Source organism: Corvus hawaiiensis, chromosome 2, assembly GCF_020740725.1.
Source record: "Corvus hawaiiensis isolate bCorHaw1 chromosome 2, bCorHaw1.pri.cur, whole genome shotgun sequence".
Lineage (NCBI taxonomy): Eukaryota > Metazoa > Chordata > Aves > Passeriformes > Corvidae > Corvus > Corvus hawaiiensis.
In genome coordinates this window covers 33,483,202-33,503,587 of record NC_063214.1, presented here as the reverse complement: position 1 = coordinate 33,503,587, position 20,386 = coordinate 33,483,202, and the positions used below count along the sequence as shown (strand labels likewise).

Sequence of the window (20,386 nt, the reverse complement as noted above, 5' to 3'; positions counted from 1 at the left end):
CTAGGATCCAGGGAGTGTTCCAGGTCCAAAAGGTAGAATTAGTGTAATTTTTTAGACATACAGATTAAGCAAACTGTGTTGTCCAAATGTGATAAAATCGGGCTCACTGGCCCAAGAGCTGCTACGAGGTACCACACTGCTGCCAACTCAAAGGCATATGCACTGGTTTACTGTGCTTGGTATTGCACATCCCAGTTTAAAAAAGCTGAAATTTTTGTGCAGGACCTTGGACTGAGTCAGCAACACTACAGTAAATGGGAAACTCCCAACTTCACTGTGGGTGTCTGCCAGTGTCCTTGTACCTGCTCTGAAGCTTTTGGATCTCCTATGGGTCCATGCAGGGCTCTGCTAGAAGTGCATTAAAAGCTGTTCTGAAATGCAATTCTTATTAATAAAAAAGAGTTAACAAAGTATAATCACGTCATAGTGTCTTTGACTAAAATGCTCTGTCAAGCTTACTTCCCTTTTGTGTTAAATAATTCTTTGTAGAGTTTATTTGTACCATGGGAATTGCTTTGCTGCTCATGTGGAGTCCACACTCCAGGATCTGCAAAGGGCTGATGTTATGGCCTAGTTAAGAAGAGGACTTACAAGGACCATACCTGCTTTGAAAAGTGAACATAAATTTTTTTACAGTAGAAGATGAGTCTCATCCACAGTGCAGGCAGCAGGATGCAAAGTCCAGAGAAAAAAATGGGTCTCTCGAGAAAGATGAATTCTAGTGTAGAGGCATTCTCTTGCTTAGCCCCTTCAAATGCTTAGCCAGGGTTATCACCTGTCTGACTTAGAAGTTCAGGCCTTCTTCTCAGCACCTGTCTAAAATATGAAGTGTGAGTAATGGCCAACTAATTCAATGATCAGAGAAGACCAGAAACGTGTCAGAGGAAACTTCAGTGAACAAATGACAATGTCAAATTGCTCTGAGGAAACAACTCAGCTTTGTTCTCTGATTATTTCTTCGTTGAGTTCATTTGTACCTGGTGGAGAGTTAGGGAGGTAGGGCTTCATTCAAGTGACCCCAACCATCTGATTCATCAGTCAGGTGACACAGAAGCACGGTCACACCTCTGGTTCTATTGGCTGTGAAATGTCTAGCATCAGAGAAGGACTTCCTGAGGAACATCACTCCTACATTTGAATTTTTTATTATTCAGAGCAACAATGAAAACTTGCCTTGAGAATTTTTCAAGTGAAAAAGCAACATAGTGTAAGCTAATCCTGTAGCTCACATCAAGAGAAAGCTTCTTTCTGCTCAACCTTGTAAGGGTCACCTATTCAGGGTCAAGAAAACCCTAAAAGCAAGGCATTACATTGAATAGAGGACCTAATAGCCTCCTTCAAGGGAACGTCTCACTCTTCCCCTTTCTAATACTCTTGCAGCTCAGCACACTGATCTCCATTCCACCACATCACTGTTCCTGCTGGGCAAACCAGGATCTGCCTAATGAGCATGGCTTCAGCGGGGCTTCTGGACCCCATATTGTCACACTGTTTTTATAACCTAGCAGATTTTAAAATTCCTGTTTGAGAGAGAAGAGGGGATACATATGAACAAGGCAGTCAGAGGTGAAGGGAATAAAAATCACCACTGGGTATTGACAGGACCCTGTGCATGCTGCTAAAGTGCTAACCTCACACATTTTTTCAGTCTCCTACCCTTTGACTCACTACCCACAGGGAGGTTAAGGCTGAGTTATTACTGGAAGCAATTGCATAACTGTGCCAGATGTTTTCTACTTCTCTAGCAGTGATAAGCTCTAGGTCCCACTGGTTTTCCTTGCTGTCCTTGCTGTCACGGCAAGGTGTGTCCCCAGGGTCTGTGCCAAGGTAAAGCACATCTGGGAAGTTCTGCACATTGGCTATGGGATGCACAGCTGGCTCTCTCTTTGTTGCCCATGGCTGCTTAGGCAAGGTCTTATCCTCTTCCCGGGACAGGCTTTGTAGCAGGACATTGTGTTCAAAAGGTTCCTGATAAATGGTGTGTTCTCCAGCTGTGTTACACTGTCATGGCTCATACACCTTCCCCTGGCCTGAAATGTCAGCTCTGCCCCGCCTAACAAGTTGAAACAGAACAAATGAGAGGTGCAGGGGAAAGGATTACATGTGACAAAATCTGATTTCCTTGCCTCATACTCCATTAGGACTTTCTTGTTTGGCTTTCGTGCAGCATCTTCCATCTCAAAAACCTGGACAAACACACTAGCTGAGCCCCAGCTCTTCTCTGCACTGGGAAAAGACTCATGTATTGGGTACCAAACATCTGGCTTAGCTGTAGCACAGAGAGAGCTTGATGGCCTTGCTTTATGTTACCCAGCAAGTCAGGCACTGAGCTAAGCACAAAGTCCTTCCCTTTTGTCACCGCAGCTGGGACAGCAGGCTCTGGGAGACAGGGCTGAGGAGCGAGAGCCCCTGCACACCTCTGCAGCAGGTGGGTGTCACACCAGCTGGGTGCAGCATGGGCCATGCCACAGGGAGGTGGCATTGGCACAGCCTTCTGCTGCCTTCTTTGAGCAGCCTTCCAGAGGGAGGCAGTGATTCGGAGTTTTACTGTTTCATAGCTAAGTGAACATTAATTCTAAATGGGACAAATCTCTGAAATGCCCACACACTACGAGTATGGGTTTTTTCTACACTGGCACTTCCACTCATGGCCTTGTGCTATGAAGTGTGGATGGTGTCTGGAGATGGATGTGTCATGGCCCCTCTTGGTACCTGTTCTATTGTTACATGGCCCTTGGGAGAAACACTTTTTCCTTCCATCTGCTCATTGTTTCTCTGTACGAAGCTTGGCCTTTGCTCCTGCCACTGTGCACCTCTGAGGAAAGTCTGGCTCCAACACCATTGAACCTGACTTGAGCATAACCTCAGGGCCAGCAGAAGGACCTCCATGAGATACCTGTACCTCATCTGAGGACAGAGGGAGCCCAGACAATAATTTAACAGCCAAACAGAAAATCTATATGCATTTAATATGTTTCTTTATACGGTAAATTTTTATCTGAAGAGCCATAAGACTCAAAAAGTTGATTGTCCTGAGTGCTGTTCTCAGACACATTTGTAACTCTTTTGGCTTTTCCTCCCCCCATCCTTGGCAATATTCTGAGTAGTACAAAAGTATAAATTAAAATGGCTTGTCATTTTTTACTACATCAGGGATTATCTCCAGTTCTCTGTAATATCCAAAAATATCTGCTAACATGCAAACAGTTTCCTGTTTACAGATTTTAAAATTATTAGATATCATTCACTAGTTACCTTAGATGGATTTAATAATGGGATTTCAGCAATTTATCCTACTCTGTGTGTGCTGTGTACTGTAAGTATCAAACAGACACACTGTAGATTTCTCATGCCTGAAGGTAAACAACCTTGTTTATAGCCTTTTTTGCAACATACTGTATAAATTTCTTTTAAGGCAAGACCAAGTTTATACATAGAAGGGATGTTTGTTATAATATAGCTAAGAAAGACAGAAAACCTCTACTTTGTATAGGGCTTACCCTACAGATGGCCACCTCACATCACTCAAAATGTGGTCACAGGACCATTTATAAAATTCAGCTACCAATGTGGTTTGCAATTTAATCTACAAAGTGCATTAAAATGAGAATAATTCATTGATGTCTTTGCCATGCCTGAATTTACTCATTTGTTCATATGACACCACAGAAATATGAGTTATATTTGACAGCCCAGCTGTCCACGTCTGGGAAAGGCAGTTCATCTGCCACCAGGCCCTTCTCTCAGGTTAAATTATTCAACAAGCAACTAAAGTGAATGATCTTTATTCATTCTGACATTTTCAGTGTCATTTGAAGTTTAGCTGATGAAACCGTTTTATGGTATTTCATTTCATTTAATTTCCATTTCATTTCATTTCATTTCATTGTGTATCTTCCGGTTCCTGCTTGTTGCAACTTATAAAGTGTTCACATTGTCTGAGGTTGTTTGATAATGACCTTCCCTTCACTGTAGCCTGTGAAGTATTTTGTCTCCTACAATGACAAACCCTTTTTTATGTTGATTTATCTGAGTACTTTTTCCTGTCATACTTTTTTGTCATATGAAATAAATTGCTTTGGGTTCATTTGATTTAGATTCACAGGCTGGGAAAACTAATATCATAATTTGGATTTCCTTTAAAATAACAATACTGATTTTTTTTCTCCTGTAGTATTTTTTCAGCCTTTAGCTGAACAGCTAATACAATTTTGTTAACTGGAGCTGTTAATATAAGTCTTGGGTTTTACAGTGGGGTTTTTTCTCACCTGTCACCATACAAAGTTCATGTAGGTTCTAAGGAGAGACATTCCTTTGCTAGAGCTGCTCGTTTCCAACAGGAGTTCTTAGGTGAAAGTGCATGGACCACCATAGGCACAATACCAGTGTTTTCAAGAAATGTTTCCACAGCTTTTTCTTTTCACACATGTTCTACAAAGCCAAAGGTTGAAGTTCACTTTATTGCTTGGCTTTGGCCTTGAGGGTTGAGTGTTGTGCTACAGTCCTTGATGAGACCAAACAGGATCATATTAGAGAAACAAGTGTCTTTCTTGGGACTATTTACCTTTGGTGGCAGAGGTTCCAAAATTGCTTAAGACTTCTGGAGCAGACAAGGATTCCCACATAAAATTCTGCTGTGATAGTACTTAAGAGTATTTACACCCAACCACAGAAAACTTTTCTTTCTGCAGTTGCAGTCACCAGCAAGCCACTCTGTTTTTGGACAATTGGCAGTCACCTACAAAGCTAAAGAACAGAAACTGAAATCAGTGGAAACTATACCAGAACTGGGTTAAGGTCATTAAAATCACACAGCTCAATATCCTACTTTATTTTCAAGGGAAAATGTGTTTTCTACAATTGTCATAAACTTGGAGGTGTAGGACACATCAAATCTTTGTGTCATCTTTGCCAGGCAAAGCAGTCAGGACAGTACTGCTCAGAAGAAACTTTGCAGGATAAGGCATGCTGTGACTGGGATTTATCAATATTCATGATGGCCTGTATTAACTTATAAATTTCATCTTTTGTGTCAGTCATTCCAACTCAAAATAATATATTTTAAAGTGCTGATGAAGAAGAACTGTGAAGGAAATATTGTGGAAATTTAAATCAGATTGCTGTGATTGGATGCTGCCCACAGGGAATATTATCATGTTGAACACAGTTCCTATCCCCAACACTGTGGATTTCTGATGGGTTAAGGAAAACAGGGTATGAATCATTCAAAGGTTTCTAAACTAAGCATTATCCAAATAAATACCCTTCCCCCACTTGCAGAGTCTCTGGCCAAATACTGTCCCTCTGTTCCAGCTCCTCCTTGCCGCCTCTCCCTGTTTCCGGATGGGCCCTGGCCCCCAGCCCTTATCTCCTCCAGCCCCTGGGCTGTTTGCAGAGAGCAGTTATAAAGAGGCTGACAGAGCACAGAGTGGAGGAGAATTACAAGGTGCAGGAAAACAGCAGCACTGCTTGGCTCTCCACGACCTGCTCTGCACCATGGGGAAGGACAAGCTGCCCAGCAAACCAAACATCTTCCTCCTTCTTCTCTTCTTCCTTCCTGGAAATACTCCTCTCAACACAGAACCGTAAGCTACATGTGCGGAGGGGGGAGGGAGGTCTAAGTGCTCCCTTTTTCCTTCCATTTTCTTCCCACTAATAACCAAGCCCTGAGTTTCCTGCACGGCTCTGACAACACTCCCCACTTCCATCCTGCAATCCCCTGGCTGTCCAGCCCTGGGACCCCTCCCTACCACCATCGCTGCCAGTGGCCTCCTTCTACCCTCCCCCCAGTCTGCCCACAGTGCCCACAGTCCTGCCCTGCAGCTGCCTGATAGTCCAGACCTGGATCCTCACAGCATCTTTGCCTAAGTATGTTTCTACCTAGAAACCTCTCAGGGCCTGTGATATTGTGGGCATGATGCTGGAATCCAGGTGCTTACCTTTCCTGGAATATTCTTGTTTCAATCACTGAGTTACTTCTTCCCATTCTCCTGTTGCTTTCAAGCCAGTTTGTTCCCCTTTCCCCTGCCAGTTTGTTTCCCTTGGCAGCATCAGATGTACTTGTTCTCAGAGAGGATCTGTGACCTAGATTCTCTTCCTCCGGCACGGAGGCTGGTGCCAGCGCCCTCCCCGGACACCCCACGCCAGGGCTGGGCAGCCCAGTAGCGTGGCTGCAGCTCGCACTCTGCCGGTGGCCCCGCGGAGAGGGGCAGCCTGGCATGGCACAGGCGGGCTAGAGTCTGGCGTGCCCACCGCAGCCTTGCCCACCACAGAGTGTTGCTCTGAAGCCTCTAGTCTGGGTGGGAGCAGTCTCCCTCTTCAGACCTTGGCTTTTGGCTTTGCGGTGCTGACAGAGGCACAGTTCTCACCAACACGAGTCCTGTAATGCTTGCTGCAGAAATTTTATGCCCACGAGCACTGCCATAGTGCTGACAGAAGGTGCAGCATTACTGCTGCCACTTACTGCGTGGTCAGAGGTGAAGTGCTAGCTGGGTCAGCCTGAAGGACCTTTGACTCACAGTGTACCATCAGCCCCTCATTCATCTGCCCTGTTTGGGTGCTTCTAGGGTAAATCAGCCAACCAAGTCTGCTTTGGGGTCAGGCAGCGCTCTCTGGTCTCCCTACAGTAATCTGATGTAACTAAGATTAAGTAATCTTAATTCATCCTTGCTCAACATCAGGGAGAAAGGGAATGTTCACTGTTCAGACCTGTGGGCAACATAGAATCACAGAACCATAGAATGGCCTGGACTGGAATGGACCTTCAAGATCATCTAGCTCCAAGCCCCCTGCCATGGACAGGGACACCTTTCTCTAGACCAGGTTGCTCAGAGCTCCATTCAACCTGGCTTTAAACACTTCAGGACGGGGCAGCCACAGCTTCTCTGGGCAATCTGTGCCAGTGCCTCACCACACACACAGTGAAGAAGTTTTGTCCCTAATGTCTAATCTAAACCTACTCTCTTTCAGTTTGTATCCATTCGCCCTTGTCCTGTCCCTTGTAAATAGTCTCTGTCCCTTGTAAATAATCTCTCTCCATCTTTCCTGTAGGCTACTTTTTGTACCTTACCTCAGCCCCATTCTGGGAGGGAAGAATGAAGAAAGGCTGAGAGAGATGGGAGAGAGGGGGGACGTTGTTGGGGTGCACAGAAGGAAGACAGGAGCCCAGTAGGGAGGCAGTTCTGAGCAGTGAACTGCTAGGTGGCATAAGGGTAGTGGTTTTGTTGTGGGTGCAGGATAGATCAGGTGCTGTATACAACACGGAAAGGAAGCAACCCTTGAACTGAAGACAAAACTTAAACTTCCAGTCAAGACTTGCTTACTGTGCCCTATGCAAGTAGGGATATCACTTCTTTGGGCACAAATGGCTGCTGCTATTTCTGTTTCAGAGGTGGCCAGCTGGAAAGGAGACACAATTTAGGCTCAGATTATATATTAGAAAAAAACATATTCAACAAGTTAGTGCAGCACTGGAACAGGTGACCCAGAGAGATGGTAGAAACTCCATCTATGGTGTCTTTTGCAAAAGTCCTGTTCCGGGAGGGAAGGTGGGCTTGAGACATCCAGAGGTCCTTTGAAACTTAAACTTCTACAATTTTGGAAGAATGCAGCCACAGGTATTGTTCTCCTACTCTGGTTGTGCATGCAAGCTGTTTTACAATGCAGTGGACATGCTTGGGAGTACTCTGCATATGGTCAGAAGTGTGAGGTCATAATGACACTTGAATTGGCAGGTATGGATTTGGGCTGATGAAATTCACTGCCTTCTTTGGCTGGGTGCTTGTTCTAGTAACTACCTGAGAGTCAATACACAGACAGACATTATTCCACCCTAAGCGACAGTATTACCTTCTCAGTATAGATAAACTCATCATTTTTGCCTCAGCCACTATCTCCAGGGTCTCCTATTCCTCCTTGATGCATGCCTCTGTCAGAGTCTGCCTCTCTTTTCAGAACTACTCATTACATGCTGAGGTCTCTTTTGTCAGCCCAGATGCTTTTTGTCCTGGAATGTCTGTACATGGATTTTGTGACCAAAGTTGCTTAAAATGCTCATAGTAATTTAATTCATCTGTCTCTTTTCAACAATGCATCCCAAAACACCTAAAGAGAGATCTATAAACAGCATGGTTTATATCTTTGTTTCAAAGCCAGGGAAGCCAGCCTAAGGGGAAGTTCTTCAAGCTGGCCAAAATTTCAGCAGAACAGTGAACAGGAAGAGAAATGAGGCCAAATTCCCCATGAACTAGGTCACGCTGTCCTTTCTGTAGACTGGATGTTATTGTCACATTGCCAGTGCCACTGACAAGGGACAGCAGGAATGACATTAGGGGAAGAAGCATGGGCTGAAACTGTGGTAAGAAGGTTGTAGAAGAAAGGAAACACTGAAGAAAGCAGAGTCACAAGTTGTAACTCACTCTCTGGGAGGCTGGATTTCCCTCCTTTCACAGCTTCTGCAGTAACATAGGCTGAGCAGAGTTGCCAGCAGGCTCCTCACTACTTTATCCCAGTGTCCCATGGTGAAGGCAATGCAGGTACTGCCTGGGTCCCACTGCCTCCACAGTAGCTTTAGGACCCCCTGAAAAGCTCAGGGCCCAGGCAAAAATGTAGCTCTGGATGGACCCAACTGAATTTGTACTCCGTTCCTTTCTGAACACTTCCTGACAGTCTGTTCATTACTTATTACTGATTGAGAATTTTCCAAGACTGACCAACAGTGCTCAAGTCTGAGTAGAAGTAGCTCGTCTATTATTTTCCCTTTATGAACAGTTCACTTGCTATTTTTGCTACTCAGTTCTGTCATACAAAAACATTTTTCCACAAATACGTAAGTAAATTTTTAGAATTTTCTTACCCTGCACAATTATGAGAAAATTGTACTTCCCAGATCATTTAGGAATATACTGAAGAACAAGGGTCTCAGCACAAACTCTGGAGATTTTCACTGGTTCCTACCCTTTCTGTCCTATCTTTTAACCAGTTAATCCAGGACAGAATTAATAATTTGATTTACTAGTAAAATGAACCCTTTTGTCGAACGGCAGCTTAGTTTAAGGGTCCCTTGTGAGGGACCTTTGTCAAAAGCTCTTTGAAGACGCAAGTACACTTGAGTTGCAATAAAACACTACACTCTGAAATCCTTTGTGTGCTCGTCTTAATAAGGTCCCCAACTGCAAGCACTCACATCTTTGCTCAGCATGTGAAGGATTTGGAAACCTGGATAGGCAAAGGCTGGAGCAGCCAGACAAGTGGGTGGGTTTTTTCCTCGACTGTTTTTAGCTAACGCCTTTGAGTCTCAAAAGGAGATTGTGGGATATACAAAATTCAATTAACAGCCTGAAACCTTTCAAACCATCCATACTCCCTGCTGTGAAGCCAAACAAAACATCTTTTGTAAAGCACTCTCTATTAGCATAGAAATTGTTCCTTCTACTGCGAGCATTTTCCTGCTTTTAGGCTAATTAGTTAGAGCATTTAATATGTATAAACCCAAAATAAAATGAATGCTCATGTTATATGCACTGCAATTCGCAGGGATAGCAATGGATTAGGCATGCAGATTTGTTAATTTCCCTTCACTTAATACTGTTGCCTTAAAACTGTTTCACATTTCTGGTCTTTCTTGCTTCCCTCTCTTTCTAGGCAGTACATGGTGCTGGTGCCCTTTCTGATACACACGAATTCTCATGAGAAAATCTGCATTCAGCTGACCCACCTGAACGAGTCTGTGACTCTCAGTGCCACACTAGAACATCTAGGGGAGAACAGGAGCTTGATTGATGATGTGGTGTCAGAGAAAGACATGTTCACCTGCATCCCTTTCTCTGTGAGTATCTCATCCTTGTGGGATGGTCTCTTGTGTTTATTGATGCGGCATAGTAGGTCCAAACAGTCCAGAAATGAGAAATAAGACTCACCACAATCAGAGACCCCTAAGCTAAGACAAACAAAAGAATTAATTCAATGCGGATAACAGACTGTGGTAGTATTTTAATGACTAATTTTCCCCCATTATCAAATTCTGCGTCCCACATGATACTTCTCTACATGCATGACTCAGAGAGGTATGTTGGAACTTTGACAGAATGTGCCCCATGTTTGTTTGATATGTATAAGCCTGAGATGAAAATACCAATGTGGAGTGAAAACTGTAGAAACTGGGGGAATGGTTAAAGACAGTGAGGTTCATGAAGTCATTTGGCTGCTTCTGGAGCTTATTCACAATTTTTTGCTGCAGAAGGCTGGTTGGTGAGTAATGTAAGCAACAGTTTCCACACTCTAATTAATGAATGTGGGTTAATTTTCATTTTGATAAATCATGTGGTGGAATAAAGTAAGATTCAATATTTCTCTAAGAAAAGTGTATAAATGAAGGAAGGCAATCATGTTTTTTCTTGCTCCCTGCACTGAGTCTTTTTTGTCCCTTTAGGGAGCTTTCTGACCCAGCTAGCACTCCTTCCTTCAAAGCTCGGTGCAATGGGGTGAATCAGTAAAGCAGTTACCCTCTTCATTCTCCTTAGCTTCCAAAATCCAATAGCACAGCAGTGGCATTTCTCACTGTGACGGTGACAGGGGATACACTGCAGTTCAAGAGCCGCAAGTCAGTGCTGGTCAAGAATTCTGAGAGCTTGGTCTTCGTCCAGACAGACAAACCCATCTACAAGCCCGGACAGACAGGTACTGGGAGCTGGGCTGGCGTTGATTCTGACAGCATAAAATCTTAAGGATTCCATTCTCCAGAGGTGCCACACTTGTATTAAGACTTTCAGATTTATTTAAGGGGGGATCTAAAGTACTCAGTAAATCTATTTCTGTCAGCTGAGGTCTAGTTTATGGTACTTTCATCATTCCTAATCGTCATTCTGCAGGCACAGCATCTCAGCCATATGTAGACACAGGCTCTGATTCCTTCTACTCAACTAGAGGCACAAAACTAGGATGACTGCAAAGCATAGTCTCCCTTGGCTGCACCAGAATCAACAAAGCAGGACAAGCACTCCCAAGAGATAATTCAGTTCAGCCAAGGCCTGATTATCCTTCTAAATTTATCTGCCCCTCACTATCTGCAAGAGAAGGAGCCTAGAGTAATTGTTTCTATTACTTAGAGATCTCAGTTCAGAACCTGTTGATCCGTGGAATGAATCTGAGTCATAAATTATTGAAACATTGACATTTCCTGGTGACAGCTACCAATTTAACAGTGGAATTTCCTTTTTTTCTGTGACACCCTTCAGTTCAGTTTCGGATCGTCTCTCTGGACACCAACTTCTACCCGCTGAATGAGAAGGTAGAGCCTTAATTCCTTGTTGTTAGCCAGGAGATTTAATTCCTAATTAACACCATTGTTGTCATCACCCAGAACCACTGAAGACAGCCTTTCAAGCATATGATGCTCTCTCACACCGTGCTTTACCTGTTCCGTATTCTGTCCTAGGACACACTCCACCCGTCTCTATTGGCTGAGAAACACATCCCCCTTTTCAAAAGCATATAGATGTTTAAAACCAGATTTGCAAATGAGTGTATGTGGCTAGGCATGTGGGCAGGGATCTCTTCACTGAAAAAGATGGGTGGGACAAGTTTCCATTGGTAGTGATAGGTGTGCAGGTGTTGCTGGCAGTGGGTGCAATCCCACACTTAAAGAGCAGAGTGACAAGAACTTGGTTTTATGGAACTGGTCAGGGTGCAAACCCACTTTCTATTTTATTTGGCAATCAGTTCCTCATGCAGGCAAGTTCTTTGAAAACTCGTGCTTCATCACATTTTCATGCTGTGGTAAGACAAAAAGTCAGGGCTCTAAAATGTTATAGAAAATATTCCCTTAGCCATCAAGAACCAAGGAAACAGAGCAAGTACAGAAAGGGAAGAACCCAAAGGACTTCTTAGAAGTTTGTTCTTCTGCTCTTCAGTCCAAATCTGGAAATTACTTCCATGTGATTAATCTTTCTAACACTAATTTTGTTTTTCTCTTTCCCCACAGTTTCCCTTTGTCTACATTCAGGTGAGTGGATAACTACATTGTTATTTGCAGAAGGATGTGCAGGCACAAAGGTACCAGTCTCCAGCAGTGGTGTTTTCAGGTTGAGGTGCAAGGGAAAAATCATGGGTGTGTGACCTTTTCCCTTTGGTTAAAGGAAGGCTGAGTAGTTATGTATCAAAATAAGTTCCAACAATGGTTCTTTAATCACAGAATGTGCTGTAGGAACAAACTAATTAACCATTACAAGCCATGCTGTGAGCAGAACTACACTTGCCTAGAAGTCATCAAAAGGGCTTATTCCTCTTCCCAGTCAGAACTGAGAGTTTCTGTCTGCCAAGTGTGGTTGAAATTAGAGATCTGTGTTAAATAAGCTATCAAAACCAAAGAAACAAAATTAGGTAAGTAGACATTCCCTGTCTTCCCAAGAATGTTGTTTTTGTCTGTTGGTTTTTTTAATGGTGGAACTTCAGTGGCAGGCTAAAGTTAATAGGAAGGATGTTTCAATAATTCAAGCACTCACTTTCTCAGATGAGAACCCAAAATTTACAATCATTATTTGGGATCTCTTATTGTTGAAAAAACTAATGATAAGGGCTCATGGACAGACCCTGAAATTAGCGTGCACAAATTTTATTTCGGTTTACATGATTAATGAGTCCTACTTAGTCAGTCCTTTCACTGTTCCTTGCTGCATGGGGTTGCTGTCTCCATTCTGCTCCATCTGTCTAGAGCTGAGGAGTCACCACAACAGAGGTGGCAGAAGGTAGGCCAAAACCAGGTTGTGCCCCTTTTTTTATCCTCCTTTCAGAGTGCTGTCATTCTCTCTTCCCATGAGCAAACATCCAGAAAAGGGCTGCAGAGCTGGTAGGCCACTGGCGGTCTGTGAATGTTGGAGAAGGAAGAGTAAGACAGTGGGTGGTGTGGATTAGCAGGCTCAAGGGCAGCATCTCAGAACTACCTTTAGCTAGGGCTGTCCCATGGGCTCCCTTCCCTTTCTATGAGATGATACTTTACTGAGTACAGGAATTTCATGAAAGGAGCATAAACAAATACATCCTCTCCACTGTCTCCAGAAATATGTCTTTGTCTAACAAGCTGAATAATTTCATAACCTTTGTGTATGTGTGTGTGTGTGTGTGTCAATACCAGGAAAGCCTTAGATTTTCAGACCCTAGGAAGGCCATCTGTTTTCAGCTCAACCTGTAAAGCATGGTGTTTGTCCACGCTGTTTAAGCTAGCTTATGTAGGCCTTGTCCTTCATCCCACCATCCCCTCTCTCTTCCTCAGTGCTCCTTCTCAGTCCAACAGTACCCTTTGTTTGGATTTCACAGCTGTCTACAAGGCAGTCTTGTAGAGTGGGAAACTCCTGTGGCAGAAAATTCACTGGTTTACTCTAGAGTACTTTTTTCAGCCAGATCAGATCTGTCAGTGCAGTTTTACCAAATGAGTGCATGAAATTTGGACTGGACCAAAGGAAAGAGTGGCAGGAGTGAAGAAAGGTGACAGCCTAAAAGTCAGCATTTCTCGGGAAATAAATCTACATCAACTTAATGTCCTTAATTTATCTCAGTGAAGCACAAAGGCAGAAGTTAGTATGAGTCTGCTACTTCTGAACTATTATCCTGACCTATTGCTCATGTAATTTAAAAAAAATAGAGCACTTTTCTGAGGAAAAACACACTGGCTTTCAGGCCTTACCTACACATCACAGGAATGGCAACAAGCTCACAAGCCCAGCTGTAAACATTTTCTTGAATTTTTCTTCCAAGGAAGCCCAGTGGTGTCCCTCACAATAAGTGGTGGGCTTTTCAGCAGGGTTGAAACTTGATTATGGAGAGGACTTGGTCAGAGCCATGGGATGCATTTTACTGATTGTGCCACCCTCCCAGGTGGCTTCTTGGGAACATGGCCCCCTCTTCTGCCCCCTGACTGATGGCCTCCATCTGGGAGATGTCATTCACATCCCCATTTTCCCTAAGCCCTGAGACAAAATCTCAGTGAAGTAAATGCACATAGTCACACACCTTGAGTCACACACCTATCTAGAGTAAATAAACTTTTGGTGACAGCCAAGGCACAATGCAAAGAGCAGGCAGAAAATGGAAGACTATAAATACTAACCATCCTGCTGAGGAGCCTGAAAAGGGTGCCTCAAACTACACAGCACCACTGTGCTGTTTCAGTGACTTCTACAAGAAATTTGGGGCTGAGGGGATTAATTCTTCATAGTTAATAATGAGCAATACACAGATGTAGTAGTGATGAGTCTTCATTCCAGCATTAGGAGCATGGAGACATAAGAGAGGGCTCTCAGCTGGATGCCTATATGTGGGGTATACTTTCCTCTCTTCCTGTCACCATTGCCCCGTCTCACCACTAGCTTAGGACCCTTATACATGTGCATTTCTTAGTCCCATAGATAAGTCAGGAGTTTGACTCCTCAGCAGATTGTGTACTGGTACTTCAGCAGTCTTCATTCCAAGGCAATGTTAGAAAAAATCTTTTGCAGGCTGTAAAGCCTGTCAAGGAAGCTGACACTTCCCTCCTTTCTCCATGTGCTCCACTTACTTCTGATGTCAATTCTGTTCCCTTTTGTTACCTTGCCAGTCTGTTTTGCCTAGCTTCCTGGCCCCATCCTTTGCAGGTAGAGCTGAGGGGGAGGCAACACCCCCAGGCATTAAAAGTGTTTAAAAGCTTTCTTGCATGCTAGTTTTGCAGAACTGACAGGTTAGTGCTTTCAGAACCTCACAGATTGTTGAATAATTACAGATAGGCATTTCCCAGCTGGGATGTGTATACACTGGGCACTGCACAGCTTGGTGCCTGGCACTCTCCTATCTCTTGTGACACTGTTACCCTCACCTGCAGGATCCCCAGAGGAACCGTGTGTACCAGTGGCAAGGAGTGGAACTGGAAACAGGCTTTACACAGCTCTCCTTCCCCCTCACCTCGGACCCCATCCAAGGCTCCTACAAAATAGTTGTGCAGAAGAGCTTCTCATCCCATGTGGAGCACTCCTTCAGTGTGGAGGAATTTGGTACGGAGAGGAATTTGACAGTAATGCCTTTTATTGTGACCACTCAATTTGGAATTTCCAGGGCACAAAATGGAGGAGGGAGGGACTGAATATACAGGCAATGGGGCTCATAGGGGCTGAGCAGAAAGTGCTAAGTATCAGAAGTGGTTGCTGACTTTATGGCATCTCTGCAACCTGCCTGAGCTTGTATTTGCTCATAGTGCTCTTGGGAGCACAGGACATGCCAGAATTCCTGTGCATGGCTTGTGGCACCAATCTCAGCTGACTTTGTCTCAGTTGCTTTTCAGTCCAGCAGCTTATTGCAAGTAGCACTGGATACGAAGTAAGAGATGGCAATATTTTGGTGACCCTATTTTACTTCTCTCATCATCTGCATAAGGTCTCTTTCTCTATTCGTGGTCCTCTCTATTTTTGCTCTTCCTTGTTTCTGTGAAAGCTTAGAAAACATGTTTGGTAGAAAATTTGTGACTGAAGAGCAATCCACAAATGTTACAAAGGGACTGGTAGCAGAGACTGAGTAAGGAGAAATATGCTGCTGCAGGGAGGCTTTTAACTCCCAGCTCTCTAATAAAACTTCTTGGGTGTCTGTAGACCTGAGAGTCTGTGGCTAGATTCACTTGAAAACTCTGGGTATGCAGGACAATATCCCATGGTGCCTCTTGGTGAGCCTAAGAGCAACTCTGGGTCTCCAGAACAGTAAGAATCAGCCAAGAGAATCAATGATTCAGGGCATTTCAATGTGGTAAATTACAAAGGTGGGGAATGTGCAGCTCCAAGTCCTAGCTACAAGTTATGCCTTGTGAACATGACACACAGGGCCAGTGTGTCCTTCTGAACTAACACAGGTGAGGGATCTACTCAGCTGTCTGGTGCCAATGGGATCACATAAGCCTGTGCTGCAAATAAGGGAAGGTAAGGACTACAAACTTCCTTAATTGCCTTTGAATCCAAGCAGTGGTGAAGGAAGGTTGAGAAATCCTATGGAAAGGGTAGACATCTGTACTGAAGACCACAGAGAGGTTCATATGAAGATGATCCTGGTTCTATGCTTGGGTTGCTGTGTAGTACACAGCTCTCATTCACTCCTCTCACACCAGCCTTTCTCTCTCCCATCTAGTGCTGTCCAGGTTCGAGGTCCTGGTGAAGGTGCCAAAGATGATCACTATTAAGGACAACGAGCTTCCAGTGTCTGTCTGTGGTCTGTGAGTCACAGAGCTCCAGTAAATCTCTCTTGCTTATCCTTCACTCTTCCCTACTGCTGAGGACCACAAGAAGAGCTCAGGGAAGGTTTTTAAACTTTTCCCAGGCATCTAGTGCAGACTTATTCATTCTGTCAATCCTGAGCCTGCTGCTTGGCCTGAAGGGTCAAAGTGAAGGGTCTTCCCTGTGTTCCTTAAAAGATTACATCAAACAAATCTGCATCTCTCTCTTCCCAGTTTATTTCACATTTTCTCTTTCTGTCTTTACATTTTATCAGTTAGAGCTTCTCTTCCAATACTGAACCATCAAATACTCTGAGATGTCAGATCAGACATCATTTAAATTGGTGATGCAACCCCAGTGTTCTCATTTCTAACTCATAAATAGCTCCTTCTGAGTACCTGATTGCCTTTCAATTTCTTCATTGAACCCTGAGCACTTTGTAATACAAGGATGTTCCTGGCTGAAAAAATTTTCTAAAGTCAACCTTTTTCTGCAGAGACCTCCCACCTAGAATAGGATGAATGTTTCTTCCATGGATGATGGAAGAATCTCACTATGGAAATGCTAGAAATGTAATCACTAGAATAATTAAAATATCAGATTAGTCAGCCTTTCAGAAGTATTAGGAAATCACCTACAGAGGTCTTTAAGGAGATGTGTCTGAGTGTGATTGTGACTCTCATCTGATACATTGTTTAACACATTGTGATTAGGTACACCTATGGGAAGCCTGTTCCTGGTTTGGTGAATGTCCAAGTATGCCGGAAATATTCCCAGGCTGCTTCAAGTTGTTATGGAAAAGAAACAGAATCTGTGTGTGAAGAATTCACTAGGCAGGTGAGTCCCAAGATTAAAATGTAGTGCTTTTTCTTAAGGTTAATGGGATATGTTGTCTCAAGACGGATCAAATCTGTTGGGAGATAGTCAGGCACCAGAGACAGCATTCTCTCCAGGGAAAAGCAGGGAATGTCACAGGAAGGCATTCTTAAGAGAGGGGTCATTAAACTGGAAACAGAACTGATGATGAAAACCTCACCCTGTTGAAACTAGTGACAGACCTCCAGTTGCCAGCCATGAGGTCCTTGTAATTGTTCCACAAACTGAGAAAAGATCTTTGAAAGAATTTCGTAACTGTGAGAGGAACTGACTGGGAGCAAGGAGCAAAGATGAGAAGAAAACAGGAAGGCAGTATAGATAAAGAAGAACAAAGAAGAGGAGGTGGTACTGTATATGGGTTAAATACAGGAGAAAGGGCAACAAGAAAAAGAGAGAAGAAAATGAAAGGAACAGGAAGAAAACCAGAACTAAGTCAGGAAGGAGTTAACAAGGAAACCAGTGTGTGCCTTGGAGAACTGTGTGTCAGCTACCTCACAGAACACAGAAAATGTGTGGATGAAACACTAGGAAACAGGCTGAACACAAGTACTGGTCTTGGAGACAGCCCTTGAAGATAAGTCTGGAATTTCATGAATAGAAGTTAAGCATGTTGGGTTTGGGGTATCTATTCTCATTCCTCAAGGCACAAACTTTGTTCACAGAATTTCAATTTTCTCTCCAATCCCTTGCTTAGGCAGATGCTCATGGGTGTATTTCTGTTGTGGTGAGGACCAAGGTGTTTCAGCTCCTACGCAAGGAATATGAGATGAGCATTGAGGTACAAGGCAAAATCACAGAAGATGGCACAGGTATGTAGCACATGGAGAAGGCAAAGTGATGGCAGACCATAACAGGAGGAACCGGAAAGCACAAGGAAGGTGGAGTAACATGACTAGAAATTCATCAATAATCCCTCTTTACTGCGCTCTATCTCAGGAATCGAGATGACTGGAACAGGCTCCTGCGGCATCACATCCACCATGAGCAGTATCAGCTTTGACCTGCTGGACAATGTGTACAAACCAGGGATCCCACTCTTCGGGAGGGTAGGGAACTTCTGAGACCATGGGCAATGAATGGCAGAGCAAACACACAAGTGCACAATCCCATCAGATGGAGTAGCGGGGTGTTACGTGGTTCAGGTGTTTCATGTTCATGGTGCAGGTTACATGGTTCAAGAGGCAGATGGTACGTGGTTGAGGTCCCAAATGAAGCTGGCTGGGGGAGTTAAAACTACTGAAGAACTTAGGATCCTGATAGATAATTTCCATGGGCTGACCGGGTTGTTTAGCTGAGAATTTTCTCAGTTGTTCCCTCTGACAGCACAGGGCATACCTCACACATTTCCACATTCTTTTCTTTTATTCTTTTCTATAAAGAAATATCCTGTCTGGCAAGGAGGAAAAGAGGGAAGAGGATGCATTACTTGGGAATTGTTTTTTGTTGCTAGTCTAAAACCTGAAGTTTGTTATTGCTTTGTTAGGTGAAGCTGGTTGATGGCACTGATGCGCCACTTGCCAATGAAACCATCGTGATTACTGTGGGTGGAAACAGATACAAAGGGAACTACACTACAGACGAGCAGGGGCAGTCCTGGTTTTCCATAGACACTACCAGCTTCACAGAACTCTCCCTGGAAATCCGAGTGAGTGGCAGAGACAGGGGTAAGCCTCTGTCTTTCTCTTCAACAGGTGAAACATCTATCCATCTTATCAGCTCTCAGTCTTTTCTGACAACTGGAAAATAAGGCAAGTTTCTTGTCAGATCACCGTACTTCTCTGCGTCTTCTCTGCAGATTATCCACAATCTCCTAAGAATGAGAAATATGGAACATATCCAGAGTTTTTCTGTGGACTTTTATGTGACTTTTTACCTGATTTCATTTGACTATCAACCTTCTATTTTTCTTTCTTAGGCAGATCATAAACCTGAACTGAACTGTTACGACAGTGACTGGATGACACCATCCTATGAGCATGCCACGCGCAGAGTAACTCGGTCTTACTCCCTCAGTAAGAGCTTCCTCAAAATTGAGCCAAAGCCTGAGACATTAAGTTGTGGCTCCTCAACAGAGGTCCAAGTGCACTATATCTTCACACCAGAGGCCATAGGGGAGCAGAAGAAAATTGTCATTTATTATTTGGTAAGACATATTTGGGGTTACTTTGATCTACAGCCACAGAAAGTACTGTGTCATCTCTAGCTCTGTTCCGTGATGAGCAACCAGAGCACTGCTAGATGGCCAGTAATGATGGAGAGGGTTTGAAATGGAAAGTGTGGCCTGCAACAGTGCAATCTAAATACATTTCCCCAATGTTTCTCATTTCTTTGTCCTCTGTGTGCAGAATTTTGGGAGACCACAGTAATTGGGGCAGACTATAACATGCTGACCTTAAGAACTATGAATTTGTTCATTTTGGGGATCAGAGAAGAGAGATAATTGAACTGTGACCAAACAATGACATGTCAGTTTCTCTAGGGAAAAAAGGAAGAATCAAATGAATATTCAAATAGAATGTCTTTCTCCCGAAATTTGTTTTTCTGGTTGTCCCATTTAATGCCACTAGCAGAGGAGATGAGAGTAGCTTTGGAGAACAAGAAAAATATCAGCGGAACAGACACTTCATTCCAGTGGACTGTACAGAACATCAGGGGGACTTAGGCTGATATTCAAAAGAGAGAATAGAAACCTGTGCTAGAGAGGTCTACATGCTCATTTTGAAGACTGCTAAGAATTAATGGAAGGACAAGATACCTGCTTATCTCAGTAGCCTGGGAAAATTGGGGTTAAATATGCACATACAGCAGGTAAACAAAAAGTGAAAGAACTTCCATTTTTTATAGGTGTGGATCCCACAACTTGAGATTCAAATATGGTGCTATGGAATAAATATTCCACATCAAAAGTAACTGAATAAAAGGCACTTTTGACTATGAAAAAGGAATCTTTTTCTAGAAATGAGGAAATTACATTTAGGCTATTGCTTACTGCCTGACTTCAGGTACCTTATTCAAACTCATATTCTTTGCAGCCTGAGGTCTTCTGTCCCGACTCTGTGCAGTTATAAAACTAATCCTGGTGAAATTTTTCTTCACAGTGTTTCACAGTGCAACTGAGAGAGGAATGAGGAGGTTTTTTGACCTCCAGCCTGTTCCAAATTGTTAAAAACGTGCAGATGACTCCCAAAGTTATGTGTGGTTAGAGGCAAAATGGACTTGAACCTGATCTATATATGTAATGCGTACAAAAGCAAAGATAAGAATGATCAGTGTGGAAACACTGGTCCTCC

The 20,386-nt window shown here is 43.5% G+C and overlaps 1 protein-coding gene and 1 long non-coding RNA gene across 6 annotated transcripts in view; one reads left to right on the top strand and one right to left on the bottom strand.

Moving 5' to 3' along the window:
* Positions 1-3,769: 3,769 nt before the first annotated feature.
* On the bottom strand, positions 3,770-6,184 carry LOC125321447. Its single transcript, XR_007201549.1, has 2 exons — positions 5,940-6,184; positions 3,770-4,746 (listed from the first exon to the last, which is right to left on the bottom strand). It is a non-coding gene; the product is annotated as an uncharacterized LOC125321447 (long non-coding RNA).
* LOC125321435 (alpha-2-macroglobulin-like) overlaps positions 5,384-20,386 on the top strand; it is a 37,362-nt gene continuing 22,359 nt past the window's right edge. For 3 of the 5 annotated variants that reach the window (XM_048294283.1, XM_048294282.1, XM_048294281.1), the window contains exons 1-12: positions 5,384-5,585; positions 9,643-9,826; positions 10,521-10,677; positions 11,235-11,287; positions 11,981-12,001; positions 14,849-15,017; positions 16,135-16,219; positions 16,934-17,057; positions 17,791-17,905; positions 18,033-18,142; positions 18,580-18,741; positions 19,012-19,239. In XM_048294283.1, the coding sequence (XP_048150240.1) occupies positions 5,497-5,585; positions 9,643-9,826; positions 10,521-10,677; positions 11,235-11,287; positions 11,981-12,001; positions 14,849-15,017; positions 16,135-16,219; positions 16,934-17,057; positions 17,791-17,905; positions 18,033-18,142; positions 18,580-18,741; positions 19,012-19,239 (1,497 nt within the window). In that variant the 5' untranslated portion in view covers positions 5,384-5,496. Of the gene's footprint in view, positions 5,586-9,642; positions 9,827-10,520; positions 10,678-11,234; positions 11,288-11,980; positions 12,002-14,848; positions 15,018-16,134; positions 16,220-16,933; positions 17,058-17,790; positions 17,906-18,032; positions 18,143-18,579; positions 18,742-19,011; positions 19,240-20,386 lie in introns of those variants that run through there. The other 2 variants (XM_048294284.1, XM_048294285.1) reach the window with 2 other exon arrangements.